The following is a 23,960-nucleotide window of genomic DNA, read 5'->3' on the forward strand; positions in this document are numbered from 1 at the left end:
AATCTCACCACGTTACTAATGACTAAGATGGCTATTCTGACTTTCTGTCATGTCATTAGGTTAGGCTTGTTCGCAAATAAAAAATAATAATTTAGAAAGCAACTGGAGACAAGATTGTGCAATCAATTCTTAAGGTCAATATAAGTCTTTTTGTGGCAGGTGACCCAGGTAAGTGTGGCAAGTGACTTCAAATTTATCTTGTTTATGCATAGGTTAACTTAAAAAAAACTCTCGTAACGGGACAAGCCCGTCTTTTATTGTCACACGAACACCACAATACATGCATGCGGCCACAACACACTCATGCTGACAGTGGCCGGTGAAAAGTGTCCTCTGCATTTAACCCATCCAGGCATGTCCTTTCCTCCGAGGGGCAGGCCAGGAGCAGTGGTCGCTTTCTCGTACAGCGCCCGGGGACCAACTTCGGATGTTGTCGTCACTGGTCGGATGACGATGACGATCTGATCTTCTGCATGTTTTTAGTGGGGGGGTTATATACGGAGGAACCCCCTGGGGGAGCACGGGGAGAACATGCAAACTCCACACAGAGAGAAAGGCCCTTACGACGAGATACCCCACCTGGGCAGTAGGCACTGAAGATATTGGGGGGAACACAACCACAGCGCCCACAGTGTCCCAGGCGAGAATCGAACTCAGTACCTTCTGACTGTGAGGCGACAGCTCTACCACTGAGCCACCGTACTTACTAAATAGACATGAATGTGTTAGTTATTTGGCCCCTGTTTTACTTGTGACTTTATGGCTTATTGGACAAGTCAATTAGGCCTAGTGTTGAGCTCATTTGCATATTTAAAATAGATTTTTCCAAGAAACTTGTAAAACAAAAAAGTTCCTTTTCATGTATACTTTCACTGTGTGAGGTTTGATTGTGATAGGCTTCATTTTTTCCTTTACTCCTATGCTGGTATATTTTGGGTAGCCTATATTCGATTAGTGTATAGCTCATTTGCATATTCAAATTCATTTTCAAAGAAACTTGTAATACAAAAAATGTTACTTTTCATGGATACTTTCATTGTATAAAGTTTTATTTTGATAGGAGTAAAGGAAAAAAATAGCCCCATTGGGGTGTATTGTTGTCTGGCCTTACTGGCACACATCTTGGATTGATGAGAATTAAACATATTTCCTCAACTAGGATTTCTTAGGACTTTTAGTATGTTGTTCTGGACACCTCATAGAAATGATCTAAGCTGCAAAAAATTATTTTACAATTAGTTTGTCGTAAAACGCTACTTTGCCTGGACTATACGGCAGGGAAGATTGCAGTCCGCTGTCCAGGTGTTATGCCAAGTTTTGCACCCCCACCCGGCAGCATGCAGCTAAACGCATCCCCACCTCACGGGAGCATATTGTAATAATGTATACAGAAAGATAACTGTTTAAAAATTACCGTATATAATTGTTTGGGTAGATGTGACCTCCCTGTTTTTAAGTTAAAAGCCCCAAAATATGGTAGCGATGCAATTACTCGTGGGGAATATCTCGTCACAACAACGGGCGCAAACGCAGATTAGAGGCATGCCAAATTATTTATGCACGGCGCAAACGGGATTTGGGCCGTGTTAACCACCAGAATTCATGCAGTCCCTGTAATACAGTTTGCGTGAGGCATGCTGTAATTCTCCCCATACGTAATTTGGATAGGTGTAGGTCTATTGACTGTATATATTATCTTGGGATGTGTGCCAAAATCTCTATACGGGGCGAAAAACCCGAAAATGGCCAAAATGAATTTTTTTTTTAAGTGAATGTCCGCCCCCCCCCCCTTTAAAAATACTGTATCCTCATGAATTTCTACCAGTTTAATCTTCACATTAAGATAAATATTTTTTGTATTACACCTTTTCTTATTGTTATTTTTTAAATATGCAATTTATCTAAAGAAAATCCTATTCACATGTAGTGTCAAAAGGCCATTTTCATTTTTTTTCGCCCCGTATAGAGATTTTGGCACATATCCCAAGTTGTTCGCAGGGGTCATATTAGTCTGTAACAGTTGAGATATTCTATCCTAACTGAAGTGCATACATATCTGAGCCAGGTCCTCTACTACTATTGTTCAAATTCCTAATTGTCAGTTCAACTCTATAGAATGTATAGAGAACTTTTGTGTCATCTATACTATAGATGACACAAAAGTTCTAACTTCTCTGTCACGTTACCATTATTTGTTTTGCGCCTTTCAATATTGCTGGTAGTGATAGCCTACTGTTGAGTCGCCTGGCTCTGTGACATGACGTAGAGCTCAGCTATCCTGTTGTTGTGAATGTGCTGTAAGTGAAAATTCATTGATTGATTGCAATCAACAAAGCATTGCAGCAGCGCCGGCGCAGCCAAATGGCACCGCAACGACTTCATAAATCATTAATTAACCGCTGTGGACGCCATCGTCCATCATGATGTTTCACTGTGGAACCATCACGATGGCTATCTGGGTGACATCCACAACCCTAGTTATGGTTTATACTCCTGTCAAAGACCTCTCCTGAGTAGAGATGTTATGGTTTATACTCCTGTCAAAGACCTCTCCTGAGTAGAGATGTTATGGTTTATACTCCTGTCAAAGACCTCTCCTGAGTAGAGATGTTATGGTTTATACTCCTGTCAAAGACCTCTCCCGAGTAGAGATGTTATGGTTTATACTCCTGTCAAAGACCTCTCCCGAGTAGAGATGTTATGGTTTATACTCCTGTCAAAGACCTCTCCCGAGTAGAGATGTTATGGTTTATACTCCTGTCAAAGACCTCTCCTGAGTAGAGATGTTATGGTTTATACTCCTGTCAAAGACCTCTCCTGAGTAGAGATGTTATGGTTTATACTCCTGTCAAAGACCTCTCCTGAGTAGAGATGTTATGGTTTATACTCCTGTCAAAGACCTCTCCTGAGTAGAGATGTTATGGTTTATACTCCTGTCAAAGACCTCTCCTGAGTAGAGATGTTATGGTTTATACTCCTGTCAAAGACCTCTCCTGAGTAGAGATGTAACGATATGAAAATTTCACATCACGATTATCGTGACCAAAATTATCACGGTTATTGTATTATCACGGTATTCGTAAAAAATTGCTGAAAATGTTCAAAAAGTACAGAGACTCACTGAAATCAGTTTACGATGTTTTATATTGAAAACTCAGACCCAAAAAGGATTGATACACTCACTGAGATCATTTCTCCAAGGCTGCACGTTTGCATCTGAGAGAAGGTTGCCAAATTTGGTTGATGATGGACATTATTTACCATGTTTTTCAAAGCACTGTAATCACAGTACCACGATAATCACGGTACCACAGTTTTAACGATAATGAAAATTTGAAACGGTAGGCTACGGTTATCGTAAGGAATTTTATCACGGTTATCATTAAAACCGTTACATCCCTACTCCTGAGTTAACATGGATGGTAGTGCGCACAGATGTGTGTGTGTGTGTGTGTGTGTGTGTGTGTGTGTGTGTGTGTGTGAGAGAGAGTGTGAGAGAGAGGACAGGGAAGCTTTGTAAGGGGAAGGATGGGGGTCACACTCACAAAGTATCATGTGAGTCAGTTTTTGCAGAAGTGGTGTGTGTGTGTGTGTGTGTGTGTGTGTGTGTGTGTGTGTGTGTGTGTGTATGTGCGTGCGCGTGTGTGTGTGAGTGAGAGAGATGGAAACTGTGAGCCAACATCCGGAGTAATTTCTTCACATAGTTTAACCTGATGATCACATGATCTTATCACAGCTTCACCGCTAACCAAACATGTCCAGGGGTCTCATCTAAAAAAGCCTTGCGTAGAATCCCTACTAAAACCATGACTAACCTGTCCACTCTACTCGAGCCAATCCGTGTTTCACCACCCAGTATCGTCTTGCAAAAGTATCCCACACAGACGTAGTGATGCAAAAACAAAACAACAAAACGGTTCAAAAGTAAACAAGACAATTTACGCAAATAATCTACGCAAACCCTGACCCATCTTTAAATCCAGCGGTTTGGTGGCGAAGAGAAGGGCAGTGCGCACCTTAAACATCCCACACAAATTATAATCCAAAGCCGAAATACATCTATTGTGGTTGTTGTGGTTATGTAAATATGCAAATAGAAATGCCAGACTGCTTGTCCAACTGAAGTGCGCGGTTCCCTTCTGTTGTGACAAGCGGAGATAATGGTTCTTTGCAGTGAATGCGTTTGGAAAAGATCGAAACCCATGTAGCCTATAGGCCTATTTCTTTGTAAAAATATGTTTTGAATGATCTCTCCTGTCCTGTGTCAATCTGTTCCCCCTTCACATCCCCCTGCCTCAAGTCATTGGACATGCTTCGATCAGCGATTGGAACTTGGAACAATTATTCACCTTATGCAGCCCCGCCCACTTTTTATCTTCTGTGTTAGACGCAATTGTATTTGTTCTTCCGGTTCAGCGCTAGTTGGCGGCCAATTTCAAAACAAAAAGGAACTATGAATTAAGTTTGGCAACATTCAGAAGCTACACTGCGGCCAACTTCAGTTACATAACCTCGCGTCACCAGGCTCTTCTCGGCGAGAAAGAGCCTGGCCTCCGTTCACAAGTGATTTTGTCACCCTGCCTGCTTCCGGCCTAGAGCCCGCCCTAGACAGGAAACAACAGCGGAAATAGCTCGTTAACTTGACAATTAGACACAACGAATCAGAAAATAAAACGGCAAACAACAAAACAAAAGATGGACGTACCGAACAAAGTTTTTGAAGAAGTTCTTGTAGAAACATTGCGGATTCACAATCTCACATATTTTAAGCCAATACAGAAGCTTTACTTTTCAAACAAATGGCCAGTTGATGGAATAGTTATAACGCTAGTTGTCTGTCCGCTGTTATCGATAATGGAGGATTGAGTACAACAGTTGAAGCATCTCTGCTGCCTGTGCTGGGAAAGACATGGACAACATTGATCATAAGATTTCACATGGCGAGTACTCCATTGTCTTTGGCTCTCCAGAAACCTTCTCGGCAGTTACTAGAAATGTGCTAACGCTACTATACAACTTGTGTTGTTGTTCTTTTCAGGCTCTAGCTAACGTAACCTCGCCGCGTCAAGCTAACGGCAACAAAGACGTTTTTTGGCGCACTTATTTCCGGTGTTGTTTCCAGTTCCTTGGTTTACGCCCCCATGACAAAAAGCGGGGTGAAAGGTGCCCAGACTATCAGTTTGGGCACTATCAGTATCACTATCATAGCGTTACTGCTGCGAGGAGCCAATGGCTGTACCCGGTCGGCATTTAACGTTAGTTACAAAAGCACGTCGACAGTGCTTTCTCACTGCCAGTACATTAGGGGTTGACAGATACTAGCTAGTCCGACTTAAATATTTATGAATAGAAGAACGTTATTCTGATAAACTGGTCACATATTTGGAATGTTACGTTCTCATCCGAAAAAAGGTAGGCGTAATCTACTTCCGTCTAAAACGGAAAGACGATTACAAAATGACGTTATGCGGAAGCGTCCTTATATGGGCAAATAATAAGGTGAATAGCCTACAGCCAACACTGGAATCTTTTCTTTTTTCTCCCTGATTAATGATGAATGGTGGTCATGAATGGACTGTAGGTCATTTACATTATTTATTTATTTATTTGTTTATGTATGTATGTATGTATGTATGTATGTATGTATGTATGTATGTATGTATGTATTGTATGTATGTATGTATGTATGTATGTATGTATATATTTATTTATTAGTTTATTTATTTATTTGTTTATTTATTTGTTTATTTATGTATTTATTTATTTATTTCCTATCTATATGAAGAGTTAATTTGCAAAAACAGATTTAAAGCCATTCTTAAAATTTGCCCAATAGACAACACATGCTGATACTCCCTGATTAGCCTGCCTATCAAAGTGAAAATGATTAGGTGAAAGTTGTAGGCCTAATTATGATCTACAATAAGAACAGATATTAAAAATAAAACACTTAGAAATACATAAGAATATAGGCCCAATAAAATGCATACAAAGAAAAGAGAAACAAACCCTTCAGCTATATTCCTTTCATTGTACCTTTCCTGTGTTCTCGGACTTGTACTGTAGATGCTGCTTCATCCTCAAAACTGCATGATAATGTCAATGTAATAAAAAGAAGAAATACATCTACAATAATAGGCTATCAAATAACATGTCGTCGATGTCAGGTGTCGGACGCGATGAGATGCGAGTGTGGTGCCAAAATGCAACATTTACACTTCAATTTGTACTCGTTGATTAAATGGTGATAAGAACTAGCCTGGCTCCAGACGTTTGAAGCCACACCCACTCCACAGTTGTGGATTTGGCTCTTCATGGTCTGGCATCGCCATGTGCAAAAGCTTTTTTCAGAGCATAAAGTGCTTATTGCTTTCACATTAATGTGCTTTATGGGATTATCAGTAGGACTGCACAATACAGTGGAGATGAAGCAGTTAGATTTTTTGTATTTGCATTTAACCTCAGACAAGACAAGACAGGACACTGAAAATTAAGTTCGCTGTGAAGCTTTTGTACAGAGGCATGTTTTTGTTTATACTTGCAGTTACCTAGGCAATGTTGAATTATATTAGTGAACAAATAGGTAACATGTAACATCATGTTAGCATTATATTCACCAAATCTCGCTTCAAACGGCCCACATTTTTTCATGTGTGTCCGTGTGTGTTGGCCTGGCCTGCATGGTATCTAATGCCCGGCATGAATTATGGTCCCAGTCCGCCCCTGGTAGTTTTTGGACTTCATAATTTGCTATAGTTTGGAGTTTACAAAAGTTTCTCTTCACTTGGGCCTACATTTTGGTGAAGGTTGCAAGGCCGTACCACGCATGCCTGATTTGTTATGAAATTTTAACGTTTGAAACTTTAGATGGTTGCTGTAGCGCCACCATCAGGACTATTGACGAAGGAGTTGCGTTGACAACGTTTGGCATAGGTACTGGACCTTTGTGCAGAGTTTGGCTTATTTTCATGCATGGGAAGTCCAACTTCCCAAAAGAAGAAGAAGAAGAATATTGGCAAATGCAGCCGCTGGCCCGGCCACTAATTAGGTGCCTCATTTGGTGCCATGCCTGAGCTGCTGAGTGAAATATCGCCTCCCGGTGGTCTGAAAGCGGCACTGCAGGCACCTTCACTAACATTATAGGAGGTAACACATAACATTATCCTTTGAAATCCACTTAAAAAATGCCTTAAATGCCTTATCCTCTTTACATTTTAAAAAGTAGCTACCGGTTCAGGCACTGTGTAGGCACCGGTACAGTTTTAAAAGTATCGTTTTAGCACCAGTATCAGAAAAATACGAATCGATACCCATTCTTATGTGAGAGTCTCGGCTGGTCTCTCCTCCCTCCACCTATATCTACTGAAGTAACTGACGTAAACCACTCCCGTGTACTGTATGTATGTCCCTACAGTGCTCTCTACCTCCACCTGGTGCTGAAGACATATCATAACAGAGCTTTCTCAGGACAGGACAGTGTTACATGTCAGACATCCAGGGGGCTGAGGGGAATTCAAACACGTTTTTACTCCTTTATTTCCTTCAGGAGAGCTGAGCTTTACTGTGCACCTGCATCACTCTGTGTGTGTGTGTGTGTGTGTGTGTGTGTGTGTGTGTGTGTGTGTGTGTGTGTGTGTGTGTGTGTGTCAGTGCGTGACTTCAGAGTGTGTGTTCGTAGGAGTGAGGCCTCGGAGCGCTGCAGGCTGAAGGGTGTGTGTGTGCTGAGGACCGATGCAGAAGGTCTTCTGCTGCTGGAGGCCAAGACCAGAGAGGAGCTGTTCACCTGGCCATACAGGTTCCTCAGACGCTTCGGACGAGACAAGGTCTGTCTGTCCATCTGTCTGTCTGTGTCTGTCTGTCTGTCTGTCTGTGTCTGTCTGTCTGTTTGCCTGTGTCTCTCTGTCTGTCTGTCTGTCTGTTCTCAGACGCTTCAGACGAGACAAGAGCCCTGTTCGGAATCGGTCCCTATGACAGAAATAGTGGACTATTTAGTGTGTCGCCATTTTTTTTAATAGTGTTCGAATTCTCAACTGTTAATTTGATTCACTATTTAGTCCACTATAAAATACCCACAATGCACAGCGATTTCTAGTGAACAGCGAATGTACCCTACATTTTCGCCGGTATACCACAATGCAAAGCAGTTGTCTTTACCGAAGGAGAAGAAGAAAGTCGTTAGCTCGCGAGCTAACAAGCTTGTGAGCTACTTGACCAGCAAAGCTTGCTATTAGGAGACAGCACCATACAGTACTGTAGTTGGCAAAACCACAATTTGAACGATTTATTTAGGATATAGCAGTCTAGAGTTGTGCCGATTTGGCGATCGGATCGTATATTGCCGACTCAATGGCTGAAATGACGATTGATTTTCCCTAGCCGATCTCGATCGCCCCCGGCCCCCGCGTGTGGCTGCTGCCTGACATGTGACTGAGTGTTCTTCAGACTATTAGTGAATACATGCTACTACTACTGTTTATTTATTTAAACATGCTTCTGATGTCTGCAATTTGAGAGGGCGATGGCATCGTGCATTGGCGATGTCAAAGGGTGGCAATTGGACAATCTGATTGTGGTCAAGATCGGGCAACTCTATAGCAGTCAAAACATGCAACATCAATACTACCTGAGGACATCTCAATCTGCTCGTGAGCTCAGTTGTTTATGTGATAGTGGGCACGGATTGCTTGCGTCACATGAATACCCGGCGCATCTGGTGACACAATGATCTTCAGGAAAAAAACCTGTGTCGTGTCCGAAACTCATTTTGATCATTCCCCATATAGTTCACTATATGATAAACACTATATGGGAATAGTGAGTGAGTGAGTGAATGAGTGAACGATTCCGAACGCGGCTAAGGTAACAAGTTCAAGGGCTTCTCAGGGCTAACCGGAAATTAGCGCCCCCCCCCCCCCCCCCCCCCCCACACACACACACACACACACACACATACACACACACACACCTCCCCCCCAGCCCTGCACAGCGCCACCTACTGGCAAACACAAAAAGCGGTTTATCTCGAGGACCGTTCGTCCGATAGACTTCAAACTTTGGGAGTGCGCTGTTGGGAACCCGACAGAGTGCAGTGCCAAATTCCGTGCTATTCGGCATAGCGCCACCTACTGGCAAACACTACATTATTACATTACATACACTACAAAAGGCGGTTCATCTCGAGAACCGTTTGTCCGATCGACTTCAAACTTGGGGAGTGGGCATAGGAGGATGGAGTGTAGGGTCGAATTCCATACAATTCTGCATAGCGTCACCTACTGGCAACACAAAAAGTGGTTCATCTCAAGAACCGTTTCGGGGGCGGAGGGGAACAGGGGGAATAGCATGTTCCTCCCATGCACTATATCCTGCCGGTGTCAGGTGAAAAGAAGCAGCTGGTGACTGCACATGTATCGGAGGAAGCATGTGCTAGAGGGGATTGGCCAAGTACAATTGGGGAGAAAACGGGGAGAAATCAGAAAAAAAATGAAAGACCAAAAATTACACTTTGGTGAGCAACAGAATCAAACCTGTAACCTTTATATAGGTTTTAAAGTGTGAGTTAATCATCTCTCTCTCTCTCTCTTCCTCCCCCCACCCCCTTCCAGTCGACATTCTCCTTTGAGGCAGGGCGGAGATGTGATTCGGGTGAGGGGAATTTTGAATTTGACACTAAGCAGGGAAATGCTCTGTTCTACACCGTGGAAGCCGCCATCAACCAGCAGCGCATCACCTTCCCCCACCGCCAGACCTCTGGTGGGGGCTCTGAGAGTCCCTTTCCCCAACACCAGACCTCCGGAGGGGGCTCGGAGAGTCCCTTCCCCCACCACCAGACCTATGGGGGCTCGGAGAGTCCCTTCCCCCACCACCAGACCTATGGGGTCTCGGAGAGTCCCTTCCCACACCACCAGACCTCCGGAGGGGGCTTGGAGAGTCCCTTCCCCTACCGCCAGACCTCCGGAGGGGGCTCGGAGAGTCCGGAACCCCCACAGAGCCAGACCCAGGCCAGGACCCTGCCAATGCCACAGCCCCGCTGTCAGCTACCACAACCCTCTGCTCAGGTAAGACCTCACAGCTCCACTGTAGAGCTGCAAATTAATCGCCATTATTTTTTATAATGAATTAATCGTTTAGACCAAAGTAGAAAAAAATACTACAACACGTTCTCACTCTGATGGCGTCCTATATCGCCGCCGTGTCATGCACCTTGTCAGGATGCGCAAATAATGTACGCCTACGGGCACTCAGTTAAACAAACACTGTGCACCTGTTGGGGTCAGGCAAAGGTCAAGTTACACCTTGGGCACTCGTTGGGTTTAGGCATTGAGGAGCATTGAGTATAAAAAAACACAACTGAAAAGCTTTGCCTCTTGTCTTGGTTGAACTCTTTGTGATACAACGGAAATACCGGAAACAGTTGTCATCATGACATTCTAGAAGCCACAATATTCAGAATCAGATGAATTGGCCAAGTATGTAGACATACAAGGAATTTGACTACGTATACGTTGCTCTCAATGTACTTACACAGGAAAAAGAAACGGTATGCATACAAGCTAAAACAAAAAAACAAAGGACAGTGATCAAAGGTACATAAAGCAAGTTAACTGATATTTACATTATATACAATCAGTGTGATGTAGACTCACCGTTATAATATATGAGAAAATAATAATTAGAAATCTTGCGCGCTAGGTGCGCTCGATTCCTAGGCTCGCCTGCTGTGCGGGCTCGCATACAAACGTGGCCTTGCCTGCTCTATTGGCATGCGCAGCGCCCAATTGCCCAACTTCGCATCACTGATGACATCACTCACTGATGACATCACAATTGCTCAAGTGACATCACTCAGTGCACAATTCAACTTCGTATCACTGATGACGTCAGTGAGTGATCAGTTGTGAGAGATAAGTAGAGTCTGCACATTGACTGATGATGTCATAGACACTGTGACATTATCAGACAATTCACTCATTGCTCGAGTGACCATCACTGATGACATCATCAAGTGCTCAAATAATTGAGTAAGTGGGCTCTGTCTCTGCGTTTTTGTGAGATTGTGATGATTTGTGATGATTTGGTCAGCAATGATGTCACTGATGATGTCACATAATCACCGTGTGTGTGTGTGTTGGGGGATTGTGTGCATGAAGTAGGTGCAACAGGTAAAGTGATTCAAGTGTACAGAAAAGTGTTTGAATGAAGTGATCAAGTGACTGGTTTAAGTGTTCATCAGAGTGATAGCATGAGGGAAGAAACTGTTCTTATGTTGGCTTGTTTTTGTGTATGGTAGTCTATACCGCAAGAACAGAGGGGAGGAGTTCAAACAGGTCATGTGTCCAGGGTGAGATGGGTCTGTGATGATCTTTCCTGCCCGATTTTGAAGTCTTGGATGGAGGGCAGGTTTGCGCCAATTATTCTTTCTGCAGTCCTGACCGTCCGTTGCAGTCTGTGCTTGTTCTGTTTGGTGACAGACCCGAAGCAGACAGTGATGGAGATGCAGAGGACGGACTGAATGATGGCGGTGTAGAACTGGATCAGCAGCTCCTGAGGCAGTTTGTACTTCCTGAGCTGGCGTAGAAAGTACATCCTCTGTTGTGCCTTTTTGATGATTGTGACTACATTGGACACTTTACATGTAGGTCCTGGGAGATTGTGGATCCCAGGAACTTGTAGGTTTCCAGTGTGCTGCCGAGTATGTTGAGGGGGGTAGTGCTGGGGGACTCCTCCTGAACTCCACTATCATCTCTACAGTTTTGAGCTTGTTCAGCTCCAGGTTGTTCTGACCGCACCAGAGGGCCAACCTCCCGTCTCTATGCAGACTCATTGCCGTCGCGGATGAGGACAATGATCATCGTGTCAGCGCTAAAGTTCAGGAGTTTGACAGATGGGTCCCCTGAGGTGCAATCGTTTGTGTAGAGAGGGAAGAACCAGGGGGAGAGCACGCACCCCTTGGGGGCGCCAGTGCTGATTATTCGGATGCAGGATGTGATTTTGCCCAGCATCACCTGCTACCTGATATTGTTAGAACTTAGGGAGAAATGTTGATGGGTTTGTTTGTTTTGTGTCTTCAGGCAGAAGAAGGAGTGTACAGCCTGGTGAACGACGCCCAGGGTCTCCAGCTGCTCCCCCCCGCAGACAGAGAGAGCCCCGCCTCCCCACAGCTGGTAGGAGTCCTCGTCTTCCCTACTTAACTTGCAGTCGTGGCCCTTGATATTTTCTGTCTCTCTCTCATCTCCACCTCTCTTGTCTCGCATTAGACAGACCTGTCTCATCTCCACCTCTCTTGTCTCGCATTAGACAGACCTGTCTCCATGCACACTCCGTTTAACGCTGTACCACCTCTCTCCTCGTGCTGCAGCTGTTCACAATTACGCACAGAGAGAAAGAGAGAGATGGAGAGCGAAGGAGGGCTGTCCACATAGCCTATATTTGTGTTTGCGCTGCTCTCTTCCCCTCCTCTCTTGCTCGCTCTCTCTCTCTCTCAAACACAGACACGCATACACCATTATGCATTGCTAAATACGCACCCGTACAATGCACACACAGATTAATAATACTTACATGTGGTATGTATATCATATAATAATATGTAGGCTATTGATAATTAACTATAATAAAATAATGGGTGTCCGGGTAGATTCCCTGCCACACATGGGTCACAGGTTTGCGCCCGTGTTACCTACTGAAATAGATTCAAGATTCAAGATTCAAGATTTTTATTGTCACTCCATGGTACAAGTTCACGTGTGAAATTCTTGTGCTGTGGACTCCGTTTACAACATAGTACAAATGTAACAGGGCATATAGATCACAAGATTGTGATCTTTGTGCAGCTTTTATGACACGATACTGCCAGTCACGTCTGCCTTCCCTTTGAAAAACACAGCGCTCCACTTCGGGCAAGTTGCAAATATATTGACAGAGTATCGCCCGCCCACCGGCCGCACCACTGTTGAAACTTGGAGACCTAATCAGAGACATCGTAATTTTTGTTAAAAAGTCCCACTAAATCCATGTCATCAGTGTATTTAAAATTGCTGTTATGCAGGCCTAGTGTCATTTCATGTAGTCATGTCATTAGTGTAGAGAAGAATAAAGGTGGTCTTGCAGTGCCAGCCGTGCTGGAAGCTTGCTGACGTCGACGATGGGTCTGACCACGTGGGACTAGGCCAGGCAGGGCTCCCCAGCTCTCCCCCACTGTTTGATTTACTGCCAGTTTCACACGGACATAACATGTGATGGACGTGCTTCTTGACCCTAGTAGGGGCATTTAAAAAAACAATGTAGATGGTCACGGATGGTCTCATTTGCTCATGAGACCTGATGTAGGTAAGATGATGTGAGGCATCAGTATTACATTTAGAATGTTTCACAACCAGTTAAGAGTTCCTCGTAGCTGCATTAAAGAAGAAAAGAAAAAGACAAGTCAAAAGTAACTAAAATGCATACTGCTCTGATTTAGCTAATGCTAGCCATTGAGCCCTGGGAACATTGGGCTGACCCCAGGTACAGTAGTATAGTAATCCTGTTTGTGAGCTCTCAGACCGTAAATTTCAGCCGGTATGAGCTCCAGACATAGAATACGCCTCCCCTATCCTAAGAGCGGGGTGAATCTCCCTCACGCAACGGTTACAGTGAAAGCTGTGACCCCGGACATGTGGCCGGAAAGGGAAACAAAATCATATGGGCTGCATAGTTGAGTGTAACACCGGCCAGTATTTGCCCTCAGAGACATTTGATTCGGTTCAGGACCCGTGAACATGCCTATCGTTTTCTGGGCAAACAGAAATTTCCCCCCCTATGAAGGCTCTCTACATTCTAGTGTCGATAACTAAAGAACGGATGAAGCTAGAATAAAAGTTTATTCTAAGACTCTTCTTTTTGGGGGGATATTCAGTGTTTACATAGAAGAAAATATTCTGTGGATCTTGGAAGATTAGTGATCAAAAACCCTAGCAGTGGCTGGCAACTTCTCATCGAGTTGAAAACTCTTCTCCTCAGTCTCGTCTAGAGCCTCCTGTGGACAAAGCATTGACGGCGGTGAAAAGTTTGACTCTGGACACTCGAGGACTTCTGGTTCCCCGGGTGAAGAACCAAGTGAAGACTATCTCTAGCTGCCCTCTGCCTGAGCCCTCCCACCACCCAAGCCCAGAGCCTGACGGCACCTACTCCCAGATCACACTTCCAGCCCCACTCCCAGCCCAGAAGGCTGGCAAGAGAGAGAAGAGGGACAAGAGGCAACCAAGGTTATTATTTGGCATTTTTCTCCTTTTTTCATTTAGACATTTTTTTCCTCAATTTCAGTTGAGTTGTAATTCGTTTCTAAAGCAGGTTTGCTTATTTATTCACTTATTTATTTAATATTATTTTATTGAGTTTAAATTATTAGTTTCTAACGTTTGCTAGTTTATTTATGTATTTATGTATTTATTTATTTATTTATTTATTATTTTAGTAGTGGCCGGGCCAGCGAAGCGGCAGGGTCACTTATTGTATTTGCCATTATTATTATTATTCTCCCGGGAAGTTGGACTTCCCATGCATGAAAATAAACCAAACTTTGCACAAAGGTCCAGTCCCATGCCAAACTTTATTGACACGAATTTGACGCCAATAGTCCTGATGGTGGCGCTACAGCGACCGTCTAAAGTTAAAAGACTATAGCTAAAAGACTTGAGACTTGACTTGACTGTCAGTGCCCGGCCACGACCCATTGGTGCGCAGCATCTATAATTTCATTTATTTTTATTTTATTTCAAAATGCTTAGTTTTCATTTAGTTTTTGTTTGTTTCAGTGTTAGTTTTGGTCTTTTTTGTAATATGGGATATTTGTCAGGGGAAGATTAAAAAAAAGTCTGAAAAAGTATTGTCTCATAAAAACTCAACAAAACAACACACCATTTACAAACACTATTAACTTAGGACAGATAAACAAAAGACAACTAGAAAAGATGCGTCTGTGTTTGTGTCATTAACCAGAATCCACCCAAAACACTGCTGTAGCCTTATGTAGGAAATAAACTAACAGAGACCAAGAATTTTGGTTTATTTTCGTTAGTTTTGTAAACACAATACATTTTCAGATTAAAACTGTAGCAGTTATTGTTTTTTGTTGTGTAAAGGCTTATTTTTATTTTTAGTTCAGTAAAAAAAAAATGCCACACAGTTTTCGTTATTTCATTGCAGGGAACTAGAGGCGGAGTACTCGCTCCCCTTCGACACCATCCCCAAGAACGTGGCAGACATGGAGTCCCATCAGGTGCTGGGGCTGGAAGGGGCGGGGCTGGGCGCCGACCCGCTCTACGACAGCATTGACGATTCACAGGTAGGGACGGGGATCGAGACCAGATAACGATAGGCATCGATCGATAATTTCTCAAACCCCAAAAATCATTAAGGTCCGAGCTTATCGAAACTGCTTTCGCTAGCGGGTCCTATAACATGACGAGTGTCATGTAATTTAAATCATATCACTGGTGCGATTAAAGTTTTTGAATTCAATTTAATTGTCTGCCAACTGCCATTAACTCACAGTTAAGCAATAAAAGCAAAACCAATTCTGTTAAGAATTGTTGTCGTCTCGTCGTTCTTTCCACCAAATAATAGAAAAGTATCGATAGTGGTTTCGATAAAGACTCGGATCGTTAAGCAGTCTTGAAAATAGGATCAATATCAATCAGAATTAACAAACCTTAATTGCAGGTCAGAGGCACCCTGCAGACTGAGGCCCTGAGGCCGGCCTATAGGAAGGTGGAACACATCTATGACGAGCCGGAGGGCTGCGCCGCCATTGGACAAAAGCCAATTGTTGCCACCTCCCTGTACGACGACCCGGAGGAGATGAAAGGTAACGCCTGGAGGATTATGGGTACTGTAGTTGACCCTAAAGGTCACGAGTATCCGTATAATCCACGCGTCGATGACTACGCCGTACCCAACAAGCCACAGAGGGCGTTTCCTGCCAAACAAAACACCAATGACGAAGAGGAGGAAGAGGAGGAAGAGGAGGAAGAGGATTCGCCGTATGATAACGTCATGGTGAAGAACATGGACAGGGGGAAAAAATGAGGACAATGAGGTCGACAAAATGGGGTCGAGTCTGAGTCCGACTCGACTCGAGTCAGAGTCCTGTACTCATTTTCAGAACTCATGACTTGACTTGGACTTGAGCACTGATGACTCGGGAATTGGACTCGAGCATTCATGCATTCAGACTCGGGATACGAGGAGTTGGGCTTGCTAATTGGTGAATACTTTTTTCTCTTTTCTAGGGGGGAATAGGTCCTAATAATTTGCCATACGATATTGGTAGTTATATTAATAGTGATTAATAGTGATTGATGCCCAAAAAGAATTTCTCCCAAGGGAGACAATAAAGGCTAATTCAATTCAATTCAATTCAATTCGATTTAATTTGGTGCAAGTGCAGGCACGTGTGTCCACCACATGTGGATTCACACTCATGTTCAGTAGGCGAACTCCAGACTCGGATTCAGGTAATGGGGACTTGACTTGGACTCTTCTTTGGTGACATGGACTCGAAGACATGGGGACTAGAGACTCGACTTGGACTCGAGATATACTTGACTGCAACACTGATACACACTAGAGATGCTCGGGCTGCAGTTATAACTGCGCTGACCACGGATATCCCGCCCTGAAATGATGTATCATTAACACATTGAGTGCCACAGCGCTTCAGTAAAATTGTCTGGAGCCTGTGCCAGATTCACTTCCATTCAGTTGAAAACAGCTATAGAATTTTTTCTATTAGGGCTATATTGACAGAGCTGGACTCTAATGAAACATTGAACACTCCTGCTTCTTCCAAAGAAGAAATTTTGTTTCTAGACAGTTCCATTATGAAATGACAGCCTCTGAAAGAAGTGCACTTTCAAGGGTTTTCTGCAGTTTTTTTTTTACTTTTCAAGATATAGTCACTTTTATGAATACTTTTTGCACTCTAATTTCGAGCACATTCACTGACTCTGGCTGGTGTTTTCTGATGTGGTGGCGTGGTATGGTTCTGTGCAGCCTGCGTGCCCCACCCCCCCCCCCCTCCACCTCTGAGCTGCGGGCTCCTCCCCACACGCACACAGTCTGTTTTCTCACAGACTCCGTTTTTGCCCCGGACGGATCCCAGCGCGCAACAAGGAAATGCCAAACGCGACTGAACGAAAAGGTTTGGCCGTTCGGCTTCGGGTGCTGGCTTTCTGGCAGGGAATTGTGTGGAGAAACTATATGCAGATAGATAGAAGCAGAAGAGCTCAGTTGTGGGCGCGGATGCAGCCGAGCCAACTGTCCGCTGCAGACAGAGCAATCTATACGGCTCTGGCTGCAGCATGCATCGGTTTCCCCTTTGATCACGTCTTTCCCTGCTTTCTCCTGCACAAAGTAAAGGATCTGAGGTGGGTGGCGCAGCTCCCGTGTCGATGTTTAAGGTGGCGCCGTGTGATCCCTTGAAGGGATTCATGCTCACTGGCTAGGTACGACCTTAAACAGCAGAATTATGGAATAATATGAATTATGATTTTAGGACGTCCACAGACGTCCTTGGCACTCCTCGTTACTTTTTTTTAGGACGTCCACAGACGTCCTTGGCACTCAATGTGTTAATGAGGAACATTAATATTAATTACGTTATCTAGTCTATGAATGTATTTTAAGCTTCATTTTCCGTCAGGCACATGTTAGCCGCCTATTGTTAGATGGCAAGGACCCCCCGAAGGACCCAAGGCAATAAACAAATAGCCACGCGTCAACGTGATGGGATGCCTTCTTTCTTACTCCTTATATGGTCAATGTCACCAGAACGTCGCGTCTCCACTGAAGACACGTTGGAAAAGAAGACGCGACGCGCTAGTATTATTTTCCCATACAGGTCAATCCAGTCTTGATATGAATTTAAAGCTACAGCGTTAGCCTAGTATGCTACAAGGGCAAGTGCTGGACTGGATTATAATACAGCATGTAAGTTTATTTGGAGTTGACTGCAGCGATCACATCGAGGGCAACAGAAACAGTAAGTTCATCTACCGAAATCGTTCATTTATAGCGTTGGGAAATGTCGGGTGCACAAATAATTTGGCCTCACATAATATTTAAAAAAGGCCTGGTAATCCCCGAGACAGAACTCAGAAATGATGGTGGGGGAAAAAATGACCTAGTCGGCAGGCCCTTTCCAAATGTTACGGAGAGTGTTGTCTGCGCCCATATGCATTGATTGAATCACGCGATCATATGAGGTAGGCTGTTTTTGGCATTTCGGGAGAAACATCGGACCAGGGAACATAGCGGTGAACATAGGACCCTATTTGGGAAAAGCGGGGAACATAGGACCCTTTTTCATAGAAAGGGTTCTTTGTTCCCCGGTCCCACAAAAACGGGGAACATAGGACCCGGGGAATATAGGACCCGGGGAACATAGGTACGCTCCCGTGATGAACTACGTTTCTCAGAATGCCTTTCAACAACCTACCTAGAAGAGGTGTTAACTGCCTTCAGCTGTGAGTCACACTGGACTGGAGTGAAGTTAGTTTGATATTGGAACTTTGGTGGATGTTCCTGTTTTACAACTTGAATAAAGTAAATGAGTAAAAGCAGCTCCATGAGTAGGCTATATGAGCGCTCTGCAGCCTCTGGTTCCTGTTTCTGATGCAACTTCCTGCCTGGTCACATGATGTAACCTCCTGTCTGGTCACATGACGCCCACTTGTTATGGCCTAGCTCACAGACCATAAGGGCAGCAACTCAAGGGTTTCAAAATGCAAAAAATGAATTTATTTATAAAGATTATAAAGTAGCTAATTGGTGCAAAAATGCAAAGGATCAAAATGTGCAATTAAACTAACTTATCCAATAAATCAAATGGACTCCCAACACAAAGGCATGGCGCCAGATCAAGTGGAGCCACAGACTAATAGGCTGACTAAGGTCGCTTTCACATATAAGCTGGTGGACTCGGTGATATTCTGGGGGGTGAAGTTGCAACATTGTTGCATTTTTCATTTGGTCTGGTTCACTTTCACACAGCAATTTGTCACAAGCACCAAACTTTCTGAACAATGTCACATGGTCCAAACTGTCACTCGTCTATTGGACAGAATAGAGAAGGGAAATGTCTCCTCTCTTCAGCAGGCTTCTAGCCTGGCTGAGGGCTGACTGAACACTGACTGAACAACACAAGTGAATCAGCAAAACACAAACCATGGAGCAACACCACCTGCGATATTGGGATTTCTGGTTTAGTGTTACTATCAAATAAATATTTTACAAGAATGTGCCCAATATGAGCAGCAGATGAGGCAGAAAGTTGTTGAAATTCGTTCTGCAGATGAGATGAGTAGCCTAGTACGTACTGTACCAAAGGAGAAGGCAAGCCAGCTGTTGAGAAACAATGTGTTGTTATGACGACGTATGTCACGCGGCGCGCAGGTACTGTACACGTGTGCGCGCCGCAGTGTTTGTTTTGCTCCCTTTTTCATCTTCTACTCATGATGCACTGCATGAGTGCATCAGATGCAGTGGCGCTCTTGTGTTTTCACACAACAAACGAACCGCGCCAGGGTTCACTTGCAAGTGAACCGAGACCCCTGTTATGCCCCAGTCTAGGGGTACCTGGACATCATAAAATGAGCCCATCCTCCCCAGATCTCAAAATCAGCCACAGAAACAAGTTGGTTGGATATAAGAAATAACAATTTATTGTCAAACAATTAAATAAAACAAAACAGAGGGTTGCAAATAACAGGATCAAAGTAACCTAAAACTGGAGGTTGGCTTCGGAGTAGGCCAAAGCCCAAAAAGTACTACCTAAAGGATTAAAGCTTACCTAACAAAATAAGAAGAAAACCAAAAGACATCATCTTACCTCCCTAACTACTAAAACAGGAGAAAAAGGGGTTAAACATAAATGGCGGCCTACTCCTACAGCTCCAGTAAATAATACTCTAAAGCTCCAGTGTGGCTGGTTGGGATCCAGGAAGTATGGGTTGTGGCCCTGCGCGCACCAGCCTCTGGTGGTGGTCTCTTATGAAGGCTAGGCCTTCCCACCTCCAACCAATCACTGCTCCTGATTACACAGACACTCACACACACACACCTGGAACCCATGCACACAATCACTCAGACAATCAGGGGAGGGAAACACAAGCAATTAATGAAAAATCAACCCAACATAAATCCAAAATACGACCGCAGTCGTAACACCCCCGTTTTCAAGCGGACCAGAGTTCGCTTGTTTGTTCCGCCCCAGATTGCGCTTTCACACCACCCCAAACGAAGTGCACTATCCGAGGAAATGAACTCTGGCGCGGTTAAAGGGGACCAAACAGCTTATATGTGAAAGCGACCTAAGGTTTTGTAGAGGTCTTGGGAGAAGTGGCCAGCTGCTCCCAACTCCAGCTGATTATTACCTCAGCCAATCAGAGCCCCCGGGCACTTCAAGGCAGACAAGACAACACACACAAGAGGCCCTGGGCCGTCAACCCCCCCCCCCCCCCCTCCCAATAAAGACAGGGTCCCAAGGGAAAACCTGGACGCCAACCAATGTAAAGTAAGTATTATACATGAGCTCTAACTGCATAATACATTACATCAATTATGAAAAAAACACAATTATCAAAATACAAATCTATATACACTCTACTCAAATGCAACATCACCCCAATAATTGTCCACATGTCTTTTCCGTTAACCTCACATCTCCTCTCAGCAACTGGATCCTTGAAGCTTTTAACACATTGAGTGCCAGCGACGCCATATGGCGTCATTAGAAATTTACCGTAGAGTGCCAGCGACGCCAAATGGCGTCAATAACTCGAAATTGTTTTTTTGACGGGGGGGTGTCCATCTCAGCTTCTTACATCGCCTCTTACAATATGAGAGCTATTGAATGTGTCTAACCTATTTTACAGAACCCTTAGGTGGCGACAGCGCTCTCCAGATGAGAGAACGTGGAGTAAAACACACAGAAGAAGTCGTTGGGGAAAAGGAAATCGCATCGCATCCGTCCGTATGCAGCTGCTTCATTGAAGCATAACGTTTAGCTGTGCCCCTGCAGCAGCCAATCTGCTATCACAATTGAGCACCTCCGTGTGCGCTGCAACAGCCCATTCGCATGATCAGCCGTGGATTTGTTATTATTCTCAACTGGAAGCATGGGAGCTGGTACACGCGGCTGTAAAAAAGCTGGATCTAGCGGACTTTTCAAGTGCTGAGCACACGCAGAGCAAACAGCAGAGCCGAGCAGAGCAGAGAGACACTCCTCCCACAACGGGGGGGGGGGGGGGGGGGGGAGGAGGAGGGGGGGAGGTGGGGCACGCAGAGCAGCACACAACACTGACCCAGACAGACCCAGACAGCAGGACAGGGTTGGCAAACGCAAGCCAGAATATCCGATGCCCACCAGCAGAAGCAAGAAGCTGCAACCAGCAGCGCACGCAGGGGCCAGCGCTGCTGGTTGCAGCTAAAAATATTATTCTTCCAAACCAAATTCCCTGGCCTTCACTGTTTTATTGAAGGAAATTGTTTTTGAGGTGTGACTACATCAGAAAATTAGCTTCAGAGTCAGTGATGTGCTTGAAATGTTTAATTTCACAAAAGGCTCATTATCTCAGCTCGTAGAAAAAAAGGTCTGTTTTTCGTTCAATCAAGCTATCTTCTCCGGCTCATAACTAAAGAACGGAAAATGGGATCAATAAACTTTTTTTTGCAGGTGATAGAAGAGAGTCTCATCGTTATTTGTGCGTGTTCAGTGTTTACATAGTAATTATTAAAGAAATTATATGACTGTTTTAAAATGCATTGCGGCCTATGTGGCACAGCAAGCAACCTTTTGCCCAAGGGCTGTGGCACTCAAAGTGTTAAGAGACAGAGACATCACGTTTAGAAATAACAAGAACAATTTTACTGCCATGGGGCCCTGGACAAAGCGTCCGCAACTACATTCTCATTTCCTTTAATATGGCATATATCCAAAGTGTAAGATTGAAGAAACAAGGACCACCCAGTCTCTGATTTGTACAGCGCAGTGAGTTAAAAAATGTTCAGGGGTTGTGACCAACACAGGCACCGAACCCACATACACCTGAAACTGTTGTAGAGACCAAATCAGAGCTAAAGCTTCCTTTTCTATTACAGAATAGTTTAACTGATATCTGAGAAAAAACGTACAGGTTTGTCAATGCCAAAATCATCCTGTAACAACACTCCACCTGCACCAACATAACTGGCATCGACCTGCAGTTTAAAAGGCATATCCAGGCACGGGGCAGCCAGGACAGGAGACTCACAGAGGATTGGTTTAACTGTTTCAAAAGCCTTTTGGCACACAGGGGACCAAACATATTTTACATCCCCTTTCAGAAGGTCAGTCAATGGAGCTGCAACAATTTCTACAGAAACATAGTAGCCAACTAAACCCAGAAATTTTTATTTACAAAGTTATTTTGTTGTTGTTGTAGCAAGATACTGATCAATTGCCTGCACTTTGGCACGGAGGGTGCGCACTTCACCCTGCCCGAGCTCCCGACCAAGGTACGTCACTGTCGCTCGAGCAAACTCACACTTTGCCAAATTGACAGTTAAGCACGCCTCTGCCAAGCGCCCGAAAAGTGCTCTCACGCGCTCCCCGTGGTCAGACCAGATATCGGAATAAATTACGTCATCTATACTCCGCGCAGCCCTCCAACTTACCAACTACTTTATTGACTTTCCTAAAGTCCGTACAAAACCGAGGAGTATTATCCTATCCAATTAGCTCGATGCGCACGGTTCCGCGATGCCATTTTTCAACATGTAGTCAATCTCAGAGTCCAAAAACGTGCTTTTCTCTGGAGTGACTCTGTAAAACCGCTGTTTGTCAAGCAACTTAATGTCATGCTCCATCACCTGTGTAACAGACAACATGTCTCCGAATAAACTTGAACACTGCCGGATCAACTCCACCAGCTCTCTCCGCTGTGGCTCAGGTAAATGTTCCAGAACACTGTCCAAATTTGACAGCACCTCAGCTGTGCAGCTCAGCACTCTGATCATATAGGCGTTTCATTTTGTCCTGTGCGCATGCCAATTTCTTTTTTGCCAACTCCATAGCGGCGTAAAGATGCTGTCTGAAACCAACATAGTCAATTAAATTCCCAGGCAGCACATCTTCTCTCCAGTCATCCTGCAAGGCAGCTAAAGGCCTTGTACAGTACAGGGTTTGACCAAAAACCAATTCAATCGGGCTGAATCCCGTACTCTCCTGTGTCAGCTCTCTTGCAGCAAGCAAGAACCACGGTAACCCGTCCTCCCAATCAGCACATTCTTTAGTGTTGAATGGTTTTCGGTATCCCGAAGATGGACATAAACTGACTGAGAGCGCGCACCATGGCCTTTGCAGTAAGTGTGCGATATCTAGTGATCTGACACATGACCGTCAGCAAATACAGTGCACCAGATCGCGACTTAGGCAGAGGGCCCATGCAACCAATAATGGTGTTCAAATGGCTGACTAACAGCCGGAATGGGGTACAGAGGGGCCACTTTGACAGTTTGATTTGGCTTACTGGTTAGCTGACATGTACAGTATGGCATGTTTTGATGTAAACTGCAAAGCTTTTCTTAACACTGGGCCAAAAAAAAGTCTCAAAATCCGATTGTAGGCTTTACCCACACCCATCAATCAATTTCAATCAATCAATCAATTTTAAATTCATATAGCGCTTCAATTGAGGTCAAGTTATTAGTTCTCCTGGTAAAGACACAGGCACTGCAATGCTGCTCTGCAGTCCGCACAGACAGGCCGCATGCTAGTCTCTCCCTCTCTGCATTCTCTCTCTGAGCAGCGCTCTGAGTATGAACACCTCAGCCCGAGCGCGGAGTGCGCTCCCGGTTTGCGGAGCTCTGCCTCGTGTTGCCTTCCTGGAGTATGTTATGTGCAGTGTCCTGTGTAGAGCGGAGTGCAAATCTGCAGGACA

At 44.4% G+C, this 23,960-nt stretch overlaps 1 protein-coding gene across 2 annotated transcripts in view; it reads left to right on the forward strand.

The window, feature by feature from the left end:
• Window positions 1-16,398, forward strand: part of dok2 (docking protein 2) — a 39,099-nt gene extending 22,701 nt beyond the window's left edge. For both annotated transcript variants that reach the window (XM_083644315.1, XM_083644316.1), the window contains exons 5-10: window positions 7,651-7,823; window positions 9,606-10,058; window positions 12,072-12,164; window positions 14,002-14,246; window positions 15,187-15,325; window positions 15,703-16,398. In XM_083644315.1, the coding sequence (XP_083500441.1) occupies window positions 7,651-7,823; window positions 9,606-10,058; window positions 12,072-12,164; window positions 14,002-14,246; window positions 15,187-15,325; window positions 15,703-16,068 (1,469 nt within the window). In that variant the 3' untranslated portion in view covers window positions 16,069-16,398. The remainder of the gene's footprint in view (window positions 1-7,650; window positions 7,824-9,605; window positions 10,059-12,071; window positions 12,165-14,001; window positions 14,247-15,186; window positions 15,326-15,702) is intronic.
• Window positions 16,399-23,960: the final 7,562 nt, after the last annotated feature.

This window comes from Poromitra crassiceps (genome assembly GCF_964638095.1).
Source record: "Poromitra crassiceps genome assembly, chromosome: 10".
Classification (NCBI taxonomy): domain Eukaryota; kingdom Metazoa; phylum Chordata; class Actinopteri; order Beryciformes; family Melamphaidae; genus Poromitra; species Poromitra crassiceps.